Source organism: Papaver somniferum, chromosome 5 (genome assembly GCF_003573695.1).
Source record: "Papaver somniferum cultivar HN1 chromosome 5, ASM357369v1, whole genome shotgun sequence".
NCBI lineage: Eukaryota > Viridiplantae > Streptophyta > Magnoliopsida > Ranunculales > Papaveraceae > Papaver > Papaver somniferum.
The window spans coordinates 54,196,665-54,210,080 of record NC_039362.1 but is presented as its reverse complement, the minus strand read 5'-3'; the positions used below and the strand labels follow the sequence as shown (position 1 = coordinate 54,210,080).

The 13,416-nt window shown below is 36.8% G+C and overlaps 1 protein-coding gene across 2 annotated transcripts; it reads left to right on the top strand.

Annotated features, from left to right (window-relative positions):
• Positions 1–5,250: 5,250 nt before the first annotated feature.
• LOC113281591 lies at positions 5,251–11,967 on the top strand. 2 transcript variants are annotated; one of them, XM_026530380.1, is made up of 12 exons: positions 5,251–6,941; positions 7,466–7,578; positions 7,727–7,822; positions 8,097–8,166; positions 8,659–8,714; positions 9,603–9,653; positions 9,784–9,888; positions 10,061–10,105; positions 10,245–10,356; positions 10,802–10,870; positions 11,178–11,264; positions 11,599–11,967. In XM_026530380.1, exons 1-12 carry the CDS (start codon positions 5,471–5,473, stop codon positions 11,637–11,639), a joined length of 2,316 nt encoding a protein of 771 aa, XP_026386165.1. In that variant the 5' UTR covers positions 5,251–5,470; the 3' UTR covers positions 11,640–11,967. The 2 variants fall into 2 exon arrangements, with proteins under 2 accessions (XP_026386165.1, XP_026386164.1); XM_026530379.1 differs by having other exon boundaries at positions 5,258–6,941; positions 10,802–11,004.
• Positions 11,968–13,416: the final 1,449 nt, after the last annotated feature.

The window sequence follows — 13,416 nt, the reverse complement described above, 5'->3', positions numbered from 1 at the left end:
ACTTGGACGGTACCAAAGACCAATGTCAAAGGATCAATCAATATCAATCAACAACCAAAGGTCGGATTTCCAATTGATGATCACGAACGCACAACCTGTATTATTTCAATTATATAAAATATAATGCGGAAAAGAAATAACACAGACACCAGAAGTTTTGTTAACGAGGAAACCGCAAATGCAGGAAAACCCCGGGACCTAGTACAGATTGAATACACACTGTATTAAGCCGCTACAGACACTAGCCTACTCCAAGCTAACTTCGGACTGGACTATAGTTGAACCCCAATCAGTCTCCCACCGATCCAAGCTACAGTTGCACTCCTACGCCTCTGATCCCAGCAGGATACTGCGCACTTGATTCCCTTAGCTGATCTCACCCACAACCAAGAGTTGTTGCAACCCAAAATCACAGACTTGATAATAAACAAATCTGTCTCACACAGAAAAGTCTATCAAAGGATAAATCTGTATCCCACATAAAAACCCTAGGTTTTGATCCGTCTTAAGATATAAAATCAAGGTTAACATGAACCAATTGATAATCCGGTCTTATATTCCCGAAGAACAACCTAGATTAATCAATCACCTCTCAACAATCCTTCTTGACTACACAAGAGGTTTGTCGAGGAATCACAAACAGTGAGACGAAGATGTTTGTGACTTCTTTATCTTACCTATCAGAGAACTCCCACGATCTCAAGCCAATCAATAGATTGTACTCGTATGATAGAAGATGCAAGATCAGATCACACAACTACGATAAAAATAGTATCGGTCTGGCTTCACAATCCCAATGAAGTCTTTAAGTCGTTAACCTGGTTTTAGAGAAGAAAACCAAAGGTTAAAGGAGAATCGACTCTAGCGAGCGCACCAATATCACACAGACGTGTGGGGATTAGTTTTGCACAATGCTAGATGTCTCCTTTATATAGCCTTCAAATCAAGGTTTTGCCTTAGTTACAAAGCAATCAATATTCACCGTTAGATGAAAACCTGATTTAGATTCAAGATAATACTTCTCAACCGTTAGATCGAAAACTTAGCTCGTCACACACACTTGAGATATACGTTTACTGGGTTTGTGAAAACCGTGCCCAAACATGTACGTGTATGTTGGTTCAACATAGTATCCCAAAAGGATAACCATATGAGCATTTCATATTAACCTAGTTCTTCTTCACCATAACTAGTTCAATTGACTCAAATGAACTAGTTAGAGAGTTGTTCAATTGCTATGAGATTTTATGTAACTACACAAGACACAATTGAAACAAAGATGATTCGATTCGATGAATCGGCTCATGAAATTTATAGCCACGGTTTGTATAAAGCATTCCTTAGTAATTTAAGTTTCATGTTCAGAGCACATTTTTAGATCATAACCCACTCAAGTCCGCAAACAAGTTCGCGGACTTAAGGCAACCGGCAGAGCTTTCCAAACTCAGCAGAAAATCTCGGCAAAGAGACTTCCGCCAGTTCGCGGACTAGGTTCGCGGACTGAACACGCAAACGAGTTTTTGGAAAATCCCAGCAGAAATTATCGGTAAGAGAACTTCCGTCAGTTCGCGGACTTGGCAAAGCCAATTCCTCCGGTTTCTCTCAATCAACGAAGTTCGAAAACTTCGGATGAAGGAATACATGGTTATGTAATCTAAACTCTCATTCCAATCATTGGACATTCTCAGAGGATGTTATATAGCCGTTATTCACAGACCGTTTTACGTCAGAGCAATTCTCAAAGTAATTGAAACTTTTCATGACTTTCGTCACTAGGTGAAGATAAACTTGATCAAAGCGAAACGCTTTACCAACACACGATTTCGAGATATAGATAGGCGAGATATACTCGGCTCGAAATGTCAAATGTGTATGATCCAGTCTATATAACATACGACTTTTTGTCTCATAATAAGTAGGAGATAGAAGAGATATACTTTTGAGTGATAGATAAGTTCAAGTCTCCACATACCTTTTTGTTCATGAAGTTCCACGGTTCCTTGAGTAGATCTTCGTCGTTGTATGATGAATCGCCATAAAGTCTTTGAGCTCAACTACACTTTTCTATCCTAGTCCGAGACTTAGCTATGTAGACTAGAAATCAAGACTCATAGTTTTGATCACTAACATTGATAAACATGCTTGAGATAGCAATGCATGCGAGGTCGACCGAGCTATGCTCTAACACTTATCAACCAGATAATCACAAATCTATCAAACATAACAAGATCTAGTTGGATCCCAGTCTATCTAGATGTGTGCACAAATCACGAGATACGAAAACTAATAAGAAGATCTTCTTCGTCTTGAAATCTTCAATTGCCTTCTTAATAACCTGCACACAAAAAACTTGAATCCTCTTGTGATCAATCACACACATAACGGAGCCTGTTAACAATAGATTATCACAAGATGTCATTATACCCAACAATGGTTCTAAAGAACCTGTGCTTTGGTCTAGTTTGAGTGACCCTTATGTTAAAAGAGAACACTCTCAAGAATAATCAAACCAGGTGCAATCAAAGTTTCAACAACCCGTAGTCAATCAAACCAATAATCGAAAACTAAAATAACAATGCAATTATCTAGTTTTCCAACAACGGTACTCGTAGAGCTTCTTGATCCCACATAAGTCTTTAAACGAGCGGTCGTAAAATATTTCGCATAATTAGGGTACTTTCCTCTCCGGATAGACGGCTCGACCAGAAACAACACGAATGAAGTTTGCATGGCTCTTAGGATAGTTTGCAAGAAATGCAAACTCAAGTATTAATTTATAGACCAAGGTTGTTTGGACAACAAAGAAATTCCAAAACCAAAAATATTCTCAAGATATGCATTAAAGTACCTAATTTCGGTTTTCCAATATAATGTCAAACAATATTTCTGAAATCTCTCTTAGAAAATTTATATTATTAGTTTACCACAATAACTAATAATCCCTTTCCAGAGGATATGCTTTAATTGTTGGTAATTAAAACATATATAATTGAAAATCATAATTAAATGCTTTTCAATATTTTGGTTTGGATCACCTTGAGCATAAAGGAATATTTTTGAACAATTAATGATAAGAGTTATGTACATGTTCAAATAATGCCGACTTCTAGAAGTTTCCTATCTTAGCAAACCCTAATCCGAATTCATACACAACATAAAGAAATATGTTAATATTGGAAACTCGGTTTTGCTCTTGGGACCGGTTATACGATGACTCCCAAACTAAGTTAGGACCAGTTATACCATGACTCCTGATATAGGTTGTGACCGGTTATACCATGCTTCCCGAAACTACTTAGGATCGGTTACACCTTGTCACTAGATACAACTTATGATCGGTTATACCATGCTTCCCAAAACTAGTTAGGATCGGTTATACCTTGTCACACAATATAGGCTATGATCGGTTATACCTTGATTCTCAACATAAGTTAAGATCGGTTCTACCTTGTCATCTTGCATTGGTCATCCAAATATTATTCAATGAAGAACCAAACCAACACACTCATGATTTCCTTTTCAATTATGAGACAAGTTCATACATCTACTTCCTTAAACCAATGTAATAATACATAGTTTTCTAGAATGAAATCACACATATATCCCACACAAAATAGAATAACTAAATACATAGATTATGTTGATGGCGTATTTACAAAGTTCAAAAGATAAGCGTTGTACTTCGTAATTCAAATATAATTCCTTAATACTTTAACGATTATGTTATGATCAAGTCTAATCACTAGAGTGTCATAAATATAGCTTCAAATTTTATGTTTTCAATATAAAACGACTTGAAAGATACGTTAGGAATGGAAACAAGTCAAGTCAGTATTACTAACCTCAAGTGGAAGGATGATGTCTTTGTTGTAGTCGTTACTTCTTCACATTATTCAGGTCTTCACAGTAATACTTGTAAGTCTCAACATTCCTATACTTTCTAGTCTAGCCTAAACGAAGTTGACTTTAGTAATTAATCATGCGACTCTGGATGAGTTTTTATAGTAAAATATGACAACCAAACTTGACATACCGATGCTTGGTGGGTTCAACCGTGATATGCTCTAACAACCCTTGCTAAATTTTCCTTTAAAAACCACAGTTGCAACTGATGGATCCCCGCCTCCTTGTATTGCTTATTTCTGTTTAACCAAAAGTACTTTTATGGTGTTTAACACATTGGTGTTTCTTTTGGTATTTTTACTCTTTCTTTTTTTCGCTTAGTAAGAATATTTTTTTAGTTGAGTTAGGTAATGTTTCTGTACATGATGTCGCAACTGGATGGTTGGAGACGAAGTAGATAAAAGAAAAAGGTTTTGGTCCAAGTGTGTCGTATGCAGTACTAAGAGAATTATTAAAAGAAATGCAAATGGTGTTGTTAATACACTAGCAAATCGCAAGTGTTATCCTAGGAATGAATGGTCTGTCAGTCCTCCAGAATTTCTTATGAAATCTCTTGAAAAGGACAATATAATACGCTAGTCCTTTCAACATAATTCTCTTCTTATAAAAAACAGAAAAAAAAACTATGAGAACTATGAAAATATCGAAATCAATAATTTCATGATAGTAAAATTAAAATTAAGAATAAAGAAAAGCTAATTTTGTTGGTGAAGCAAACTCTTATTCTCTAATCCGGTTGTTTAACAATAATATTTTTTACAATATTTAGTATATCTTTTAAAGCAGTATACAAGCTATGATTCATAAGATGTGGGAATTGTCCGCCATGTTTGTAATAAGAGTGTACCGCTAATAAGAGTATCCTTTTGCTATATACTTCCTCAGTCCCACTATTAGATGACCTACTTAGTTTAAAATTTTGTCCCACTATTAGTTGGTCTATCTCATTAAACAAGGGATATTTCTAAAATTATCCTTTTGATTGATTATCCGTAGTATAAGAAATATGTATAATTTCATATCCATGTTTATATTCGTTACGTAGGTGTTTTAAAATGTTTTTCAATGATACAAGGTTTACGAAAATTCATGATATAGTTTGACAGATAAATCAATTCTAAATTTTACAAATTATTATCCATAAGGGTATAATTGTAAAAAATACTTAACAAATACTCCATTTCATTGCTTGTCTTAAGAATTGTGCAAGTTTGAACAAAATCATCTAATAGTGGGACGGAAGGAATAGTAAACATCGTGGTTGCTAATAGGAGTACATGTTGGCTAGGGAGAATACCAAATCCCATACTCCTGTTATAAAACAAATCGGATGGGATTTGATACCCTCCTTCTATACCGGTACCACGTCGGAAGCCAAAATATTACTGCCAGATAAATTTGTAGTTGTTGACCTACCATCCCGACGAGTGCTAGAGAATACACTAAGAAAAATATTTCCTTTCTACAACCCCCGCCCAATTCAGTCTCCAAACCCTAATTTCAATCCGTTCGTCTCAGTTCGATTCTTTGGTAAAACTCAATTTTATGAGCTCAAAATCTTTTCAAGATGGACGATTCATGGAGGTATCGACCAATTCAAGGTAATAATATCTGTCCTAGTTGTTCAACTCCTCATTATCCATTCTGCTCTCATAATCAACCACCACCCCCTTTAGATCGTAATGGTTATGGACCTCCAATTCATCACCACCACCACCACCACCACCACCATCAAAGACCTTATTTTGATCCTTACCATGATAGTAATAGTCGTGTTAGGCCACCGCCCCCAAGTTATGGCAATCTAAATGATGTTTCTTGGAATAGTAGTAATCATGTAAGAAAGTGCCCAGAACCGGTAATAGGGGTGAATGGGTTTACGTCGAGTTATGATTACGGTAATGGTGGAGAATTTTTTGAGAGTGATAGGATGAATAAGAGGATTAAGGTTGATAACAATATGAATCCGGGTTCGATTGGACCAGCGCCAGCGGTTATTGGTGATTATAATTTGAATGCGAATGGAGTTTATACGGATGATGAGCGTAGGTTGGGTTTAGGTAGGCAACATGGGGGAAATAGTAGCGTTCATCCTGGGGTATTAGGTGGAGGGGAAGCAAGGGGAAGTGATTGGGTTCCGAGGCCACCAAGTAACAATGGGGCAACTAATTTTCATGATACGGGGTTTGGTTCTGTTGATCAGCAACATATGCGAAGTGAAACAAATGGGTTTCATCCTGGGTTTACATCTGTTGATCATTGCAGTGACAACCATTTGAAGCCACCTTCCGCTCAGAGCTACGAAGGTAGTGTTTTCCAAACCACGCAGCAATGTCAGGATTTTGCAGTTGTACATGAAGAAAAAGGATTTCAGCATATGAATCAGAGGGAGGTGTATTATCAGAACAAACAGCATGGAGACATAATTCAGCAGCCAAATGTTTCCTATGGTGCATCTTATCCAGGCACTCAAGCTTCTCAAGGGGAATTTCGTGCCAACAGTTACCAACCCCTCCAGTCAAAAGATACTGAACCAACAAAGGGCCTTCAATCTAATTTAACGACTTGGCAGATGTCTCCGGCATCATATTTGCCGAATCAAGATCTCCATCACCATGGACATACACGTGATTTACGACATTCACAGTTGGAGGGAATCCAGAAACCTCATAATTTCCCTCTTGCAGATAAATTTGGTGCCCAAAATAGCTGGGAGCGTGCACCTCAGACATTTGGTGTTCAGCCTCCTCTACCTCCTGGACCACCGCCGCCTCTACCAGTGGACCCACCAGGTCCACCTCTATTACACATGCAAGCTACAAGGTCACCAAACATGATGCCCTCCCTATATCCAATCCCAGTTGGTTCTTTTGATGCTCCACATTCATTGCTGTCATCAGCTTATAAAACCCAGTCTTTTCCATTGAGGCATCCATCGCCAGACAAACCAAAGCGCATTGATGCTTCTCTCTTACTTCGACAGCCTCATCGAGCTACTCGTCCTGATCATATCGTTATCATTCTTCGTGGGCTTCCAGGTAACTTGTTTGCTATATGCCGTTGCGCGATATGTGCTTTATAATTCTGCATTCCCTTTTTTCTTTATTTTAAGCTCAACCTATATACTTTTGTTCTAAATAAGAAGTCAAGTTATAAGTAAATAGAGTGTATTTTGTAAGAGGTTCCTTCATGCTCAGTGTCTGTGTTGGGTAGCATGGGTCTCTTCTGAGTTTAGCTTAAAAGGTCCTGATGTTATACATGTTAGATTTGAATAAGGACAACTGCACTTGATAGGTTATCGTGTTAACCAAGTGGCGATGAGCCATCTTGGTGATTTTTCTGACTCCCCATTTTCTTGCTTGGCTGTTTTTTTTCTTTCTTGTTAGTGTTTTTCTGCGAGGGTTTTTCCCGTGTTCCTTTTGCTTGATTAATGATTTGTTTTGTTGATCGGAAAAGATAAAAAGTGTATTTCACAAGGATTGGTGGACTCATAATGGACCTTATACCACAAAATGTACCCAAATTTTGTTATGATACATGAAAATTGAAGTGTTTCTCCCAGGTAGTGGAAAAAGCTATTTGGCAAAGATGTTACGTGATCTGGAAGTTGAAAATGGGGGTGGCGCTCCACGAATACATTCTATGGATGATTATTTCATGAATGAAGTTGAAAAGGTTAGATTTCTGCTTCGCTCCACTTTTTATTATTTTTTCTCCTTCCTAGCATTGAACATAGGCTTATGTTGTATAGCTCCATATTTTTTCAATCTATTATCTTTGTATTGTTTTTCATTCTTACAAATTAATTATCACTTTTATAAAGGTTGACGAACGTGAGGAATCTAAAACTGCTAAAGGCAGAAGAAAAACAGTTACAAAGAAGGTGATGGAATATTGTTATGAACCTGAAATGGAAGAGGTGATTCTGCTTTCTTGTAATCTATGTTATTAATAGCTAATAAATTTGTGATGTTATTTTTGCACTAGTGAAGTTTGTCTGCGGAGTTTCTAAAAAACTTTGAAAAACCAAGCACCTTTACCTCCTGTTTGAAATCTTTGCTCTGCTCCTAAACTTATTAATTTTCTGCGTTATAATCACATTATACAATCCTTTTATATTTATACTTACTAAATGGGTTTCTATTACTTGTTATTTTATAATGAAATCTTAGAATTATCTATTACTGCGACAGGCTTACCGGGCAAGCATGCTGAAAGCATTTAGGAAGACCCTGGAAGACGGTAGCTTCACCTTTATAATTGGTATGAATCTTATATACAAGCTGTGAAAGTTTCACAAAACAAAACTCTTTAAATCCTGCACCGTGTTTATGTTTCTTCTTCTGCGGTGTTTCACCTACTGCCTTTTATTATTGCTATGTTCTGTACCTGTTCCAAGGTTTGCTAAGACCTGTCTTTTGGTGTAAAAGTGGAGATATTCAGGGCCTTATATCTTGGTTTTGAGTCACCAATTCTTAAAACATATCCATCATCCCCACTATTGCGTATATTACGATTCTGTTCAGTGTAAGTGTCTAGAAAATTTGTTAGAGTAAGATGTGGAGGATTAATTACTAAGAGCGAAACCAAGTTAACGTACCTCATTGTATCTGTCAGCATTCATTTGTCTTAGTGTGGTTTTGGGGTAAGATGTGGTGGGATGTGGTGCCTCTGCACTGGCTTCGTTTTCACTAATCACATGCAGTTTGTTCGGAAATTGACCTTTTGTTTGGTGGTATGTGTTCCTCGTCTTAGTGGATGACCGCAATCTGCGGGTAGCCGATTTTGCTCAATTTTGGGCAACTGCTAAGGTATAACCTCAATTCTCTTTTTACACCTGTGAAGTTTTGTGAGTCTGTCTGTTGCCTGTTTTATGTGAGGGGACAATTTTCTGTAGTTCTAAGAATAATGCTGGTGTGGTGGCCAGTGCGGTATAGTATGTTTATTTGGTTCATCTATTACGGCTGCTAGTTTCACCATTTATCTTTTTGAATTACTCAATACGTCACCTCCAAATTTATTGATAGAAAAGAACGAATTACGTTGTTGGATATCGTTTTTTTCTCTCTAGTTTCCCCCATGAGTGGTCATTTTGACGGTGTAGTGGTATATTGTTTCCTAAACCTTAGTTTTTGAGACACTGCAAATGAAAAACTCAAAAGTATTAAGGGACCATGAGAAGTTGGGGTAATTGCTAACTTGAAAGCATAGACACAATAATTTTCTTAATTGAGGTCCTGATGAGTGAGTGTTGGTTTGATACTTGCGGTTCTTGTCAGTCATTGCTATGACCCGAATTTTTCAGGCAGGAAGGTTACTGAACCAGTGGGAATAAGTGCTAGCTTTGTTTTTCTCTGTTCTTAGATTTTGCTGCCATCACTAAGTTGTTCGAACTTTAAGAAAATCTACTCTACCTTCTTGATTGTTGTTATGGTTACAGACTTCAGTCTGAGTGCTTTCTAAAATTTGCAAAAGAACAACCTCAAAACATAATTATAGTGAAATCTCTGGCATAACATTATTTATCCTGACTTAGCGTGGTATCTGTCTTTGAAGACCCAACACTTGTAAACTCATTCACAGTTTGTGTTTGATGCTGATCTCTTTTGTTCTATTAATACAAGGTTGTGGAACTTTTGGTGATAGACTTGCTCTTTATGTCTCGTTACAAATGCTCATTATTTCTTTTTGTGTAACAGAGGACGGGTTACGAAGTTTATCTGCTGGAAGCTGCGTATAAGGATCCCATGGTGATTAATTTTTTTTATGAATGCAATTTTTAAATAATACTTCTTCCAAGTGGATGCGTATTGAAAAGAAGCAAATTTTTAGCTGGTACCCTTGTTCGCTTATCACAATGTAATTTTGGTCAAATGACAGGGCTGCGCTGCTCGTAACGTGCATGGTTTCACTTCAGATGACATTCAGAAAATGGCAACATTGTGGGAGGAAGCTCCACCTTTATATTTGCAACTAGATACCCAGGTTTGTTTATTTATTTTTATATTTAAATAAAAAGGAGATAAAGCACATTCGTTTTCTTGGAAGATGAGAACATTTACAGAAATGTTCTAGTAAAGTCTTCATTGTATACTTGGTTTTGATTCATGAGTTCTATGCTAAAATTGTAATGAAATATTTTTTGCTGCCATAACAGTCACTTATCCGTGGAAATGGTCCAAATGAGAGTGGGATCCAAGAGGTAGCAACTGTGAACTAATTACTAATGCATTCCAATCTTGTTAAATGTTTATGATCTACTTATTATAAATTGATGGATAGGTTGGTTTTATGAATAGTCAACTAGCCTGCTTCAATGTTTTTTCTGCTGTGCGCCACAGGTGGACATGGATATGGAAGAAGATGTGGCATGTGATGAAGGTTCAGCTAAGTTGCAGGATCCAGGTTCTTTGAGGACAATGGAACCATTGGTAAAAGATGATGCAACTGATGGTATGTTTTATGATACTGTGTGTGTTTTGCTATGTGCCATTAATTCACAATGGGGGGAGTTAAGTTTTTATCTTCATTTGTTTTTCATGAGGAAGTTAACATTTTGTTCTTTTGGGAGTTTCCATTTAACTATGAGTTGGTCGAATATAAGATATATTTTGTATGCTTTGAAGTCCAAGTTCAATAGAGTTGGACATTTTAATAGTTGGTGGTTCTTTTGCGAAGAGAATCTTTTAGATGAAGTAAAATCTCTAAAATATCTCTCGTCTTTTACACCAAGCTTATCAAGATAAAGCCATTAGAAACAAGGCCTGTGTAAGCCTCTTTAGTTTCTTTTTCAAGGACCTGTGCTAAAAAGGTTTTTGGATTACCTATTGTTGTGTAATTAACATTTGTCCAAATTTAGAATTTTTCCTTTTCTATTTTCATCATTCTTTTTCTGTAGGTTTGCTGAATGATGGAGAAAGGTGGCATGATGAAGGCAATGATGATTCAATAGGTGTAAAAGAACTAGGTAGGAGTAAATGGTCTCTTGATGAGGATGAATATACTGAAAGGCCTAGGGGACCTAAAGGGAAGTTGAATGCTCCCTCTGGGTTACTTAAACCATATAGCATGAAAAAGAAATCTGTGCATTGGGGTGATCAGGTAATAAATAAATGCATGGCAACATTTTTATGTATATTAGAGGTCTTTATGTGTAAAATGCTGGATCATATTCTGGTTACGAAGGTTACTGAACTTCTAGATTGCAGCATCTCTGCTGGCATATCAAGTGCTTGTCTTCGTTTATCTCATTTTTTTTTGGCTTTCCGGAACAGGGAGGCCGAACTGGTTTTTCCATTGGGGCAGCAAAAAAATCAAGCATGAAATCCTTAGTAATTGGGCCTGGTGCTGGTTACAACTTGGTGAGTGACCTTTTTTGCTGTTGCTCATTCAATTTGTTTATGGTTTAGCTTTCTTCTACCCTTTCCTGTGGTTGTTGACTTGTTGCTTGTTCAGTTGCTATACGGCTAAGTTTAGTACCATCATTTATTTACAGTTTAGGTTGTCACGTAATACTTTTCAACCTACTGTTGTTCTATATGAAAAGTGAGGAGTCCCTGTTCGGAGTTTCTTGTTTGTTTAAACCATATCACAAATCCTAATGAAGGTTCATATGAACACTGTGTGGTGTGCTCAATTTATTTTATGTTAGTTCTCAATCTAAACAGTAATCTGGTTATTTTGAAACACCTGCAGAAGTCAAATCCAGTAAGCGAAGAAGTGAAGAGTGGAAATGAGTCTAGTTGGGGAACTAAAAGCAGTGTGTTCCAAGAGCATATACGTGCAGAGCGTGAATCCTTCAGAGCTGTATTTGATAGAAGACGTCACAGAATTCAGGGGCTTGATGCTGAAGATGAATGACAACCAAATTGATTACGCCTGTGCTCAACCTATGGCCCCCTAGGCTTGATATCATGCTTAGATTGATTTGTTTGTTTGTATTGTACACTTGGGTTTTTGTACGCAAAGTTATTCTGCAAAATCCTTTAGTTTTGTACAAAAAGAAAAATACATTTGTTTGTATACGAAGTTGGTGTTTAATTGATGAAATCCTTTGATGATTAATTTATTTGTGAAATCCGAAGACCAACGGCAATGAAGAAATTAGCATAATATTGTTAAAAAACTTATTTCAGTCTAAGATATATTTTTTTTCTTTTTTGAGAAGAATTCATCTTCCAATACTGCAGAAGCAATAAAACGTGAGACTTTAAAATTTCTAGCATGCCTTGCTAATTTGTCAACAGGCTTATTGCAAATGCTTGCTAATTTGTCAGCAGCTTAAATTAGCTTTGTTCGGTTTGGCAAATGTCCCAAAGAACTAAAAGCAATTTGACGTTCATTTGAACACCTAAGAATTTAATCATGATGCACTTTGAGTGGTCAATGAAGTCTTAGAAGTGTTTGCGAGAGTTCTAGCAATGTTTAAAAAATAAGTCTTTGAGCATCTACTAAAATCTGTTGGCGCGGTTGGAACAACGGTTTGTGAACCGTAAGGCTTGTTCACGAGTCAGGGCGCAACGGTTTGTGAACCTGGTTCGTCAACTGCTAGCCTAAAATACCAACTTTAAAAATTCAGTTCATAACAATTCGTGATTTGTTCCCAACTGAACTCACGGTTTACGAACTGGTTCGCCAATCTTTCCTTGTATTTCCGAAACTCAGATATCTATGGTTTGCGAACTGGTTCGCCTACCTATCGTGAGCAGAAATATCAGTAGTTCTGAATTTCTCTCTTATGATGTTTGAAACATTCCCAAGTGATAAAATCATTTGCATGGACAATTTTCAATTGATCCACAAATTAATTCACAAACAATAAATTTCTTAGAACTAATATTGTTAAGGATCGTTGAACATCTTTGCTAAATCCTATTTCGAGATTTTTAATAAGACAAGCTTGACTCAAAACTTCTTCTTTGTAAATCTACTAGAAGTCATACGACATCATCTCAACAGACGAAATGGTAAGATAATGTATAAAATAGAATGGTTCAGTCTTCACATACCTGATACAGAAGTTCTCCATATGTCTTCGTCGATCTTCAGTCTTCAAGGGTGATATCTGATACTCAATTACCAAATTCTAACCTAGTCCCAACAAGCTTGAGGTAGCAAAACTTGTGGGTTCAACCGAGCATTGCTCTAAAAATCTCCCCCCTTTGTCAATTTTAGTGACAAAACTATTCAACACATATGGATTCAAAAATAAATAAACTTTTCAGCTCAATCCACTATGCTTGATTTCCTTGGTTCTTCAACACACTTCTTGAATTCTTCGTACTTCACGTTCTTCTATGGTCCTACATGTGTTCGTTTAGCACCTTTGTTGTTGAAGATCCGTAGCAATGACAACTTATGAGAATACTCAAAAAAGAGCTTTGTTAGAATGTGGTAATCACACTGTACTCATTGGTTGTTATACATAAACATAGTGTTGTTACCTTCCTCAAAGTTCAATTACACCACAACTTCGAAGCAATACTACGGTGATAGGTTCTCCACCTTAGTCGA

What these genes read in the sequence shown, in the direction of transcription:
- LOC113281591 (XM_026530379.1), top strand. Translation starts at nt 5,471, where the DNA reads ATGGACGATTCATGGAGGTATCGACCAATTCAAGGTAATAATATCTGT. An exon ending in ATGAACCTGAAATGGAAGAG is followed by an intron (nt 7,823 to 8,096) that starts GTGATTCTGCTT and finishes TTACTGCGACAG; the next exon opens with GCTTACCGGGCAAGCATGCT. An exon ending in TAGCTTCACCTTTATAATTG is followed by an intron (nt 8,167 to 8,658) that starts GTATGAATCTTA and finishes TCCTCGTCTTAG; the next exon opens with TGGATGACCGCAATCTGCGG.